This window comes from Nanorana parkeri, unplaced genomic scaffold, assembly GCF_000935625.1.
Source record: "Nanorana parkeri isolate BGI_ZX_2015 unplaced genomic scaffold, ASM93562v1 scaffold2841, whole genome shotgun sequence".
In the NCBI taxonomy this organism is placed as follows: domain Eukaryota; kingdom Metazoa; phylum Chordata; class Amphibia; order Anura; family Dicroglossidae; genus Nanorana; species Nanorana parkeri.
This window is the reverse complement of record NW_017309109.1, coordinates 28929-29939: the sequence shown is the minus strand read 5'-3', so window position 1 is coordinate 29939 and position 1011 is coordinate 28929. Positions and strand designations below refer to the sequence as shown.

General features: G+C 53.0%; 1 protein-coding gene across 1 annotated transcript in view; it reads left to right on the top strand.

The window, feature by feature from the left end:
• Positions 1–1011, top strand: part of LOC108802397 (immunoglobulin superfamily member 3-like) — a 67416-nt gene that overhangs the window by 51966 nt on the left and 14439 nt on the right. The window contains exon 12 of the mRNA XM_018574257.1: positions 35–228. Coding sequence (XP_018429759.1) covers positions 35–228 — 194 coding nt within the window. The remainder of the gene's footprint in view (positions 1–34; positions 229–1011) is intronic.

The following is a 1011-nucleotide window of genomic DNA, read 5'->3' as shown; positions in this document are numbered from 1 at the left end:
CCTGATATTTCCCTTTTTTAAAATAGAAAAAAAGATTGAGGACACAGAGCCCTCGGAGACGCACGCGGAGCCCTCGGAGACGGACGCGGAGCCCTCGGAGACGCACGCGGAGCCCTCGGAGACGGACGCGGAGCCCTCGGAGACGCACGCGGAGCCCTCGGAGACGGACGCGGAGCCCTCGGAGACGCACGCGGAGCCCTCGGAGACGCACACGGAGCAAGACTGCTTGTACCCGCTCTCCTCTCTGACGCGCTGTCACAGGAGGCTGAGCGAGCGGTGAGGAGAGCTCCGCCTCCTGTGACGGCGCTGGCTGTCTCCACCCACACACCGCTCTGCCGGACTGTGATAGGAGGCTGAGCGGTGTGGGAGGATGGACGCCGGCCGCTCACCGCGCTCTCCTCCCGCAGCGCTCGGCCGCCTGTCACACTTTCTCTCCTCCCCGCTGAGACACAGAGCAGCGCCCAGCAGGGGGGAGGAAAGAAAGCACGGATGCGCCGATGTATCGGCAGGAAAATGACACTTTCGGCATTTACCCAAAAGTGCCATTTTCGGCCGATATATATCGGCGCATCCCTAATTTTTAAGGCATTTCAAAGTGAATATCATCCAGAAATCATTACAGGTGGGGGTTGGGCAGGACGATGGAGAGATAAAGAGCTGAGGGATGTCACTTTGATGAGTTAGATGAAAGAGTTTAAAGTTACCGACGTCGTCATTCATTGTGAGAAGCAAAACAAAGAATAACAATGTAACAAAGGAAACGTAGAATTAATTTTTAAGGCATTTCAAAGTGAATATCATCCAGAAATCATTACAGGTGGGGGTTGGGCAGGACGATGGAGAGATAAAGAGCTGAGGGATGTCACTTTGATGAGTTAGATGAAAGAGTTTAAAGTTACCGACGTCGTCATTCATTGTGAGAAGCAAAACAAAGAATAACAATGTAACAAAGGAAACGTAGAACCAATCGTGTGTGTGTGTGTGTGTGTGTGTGTGTGTGTGTGTGTGTGT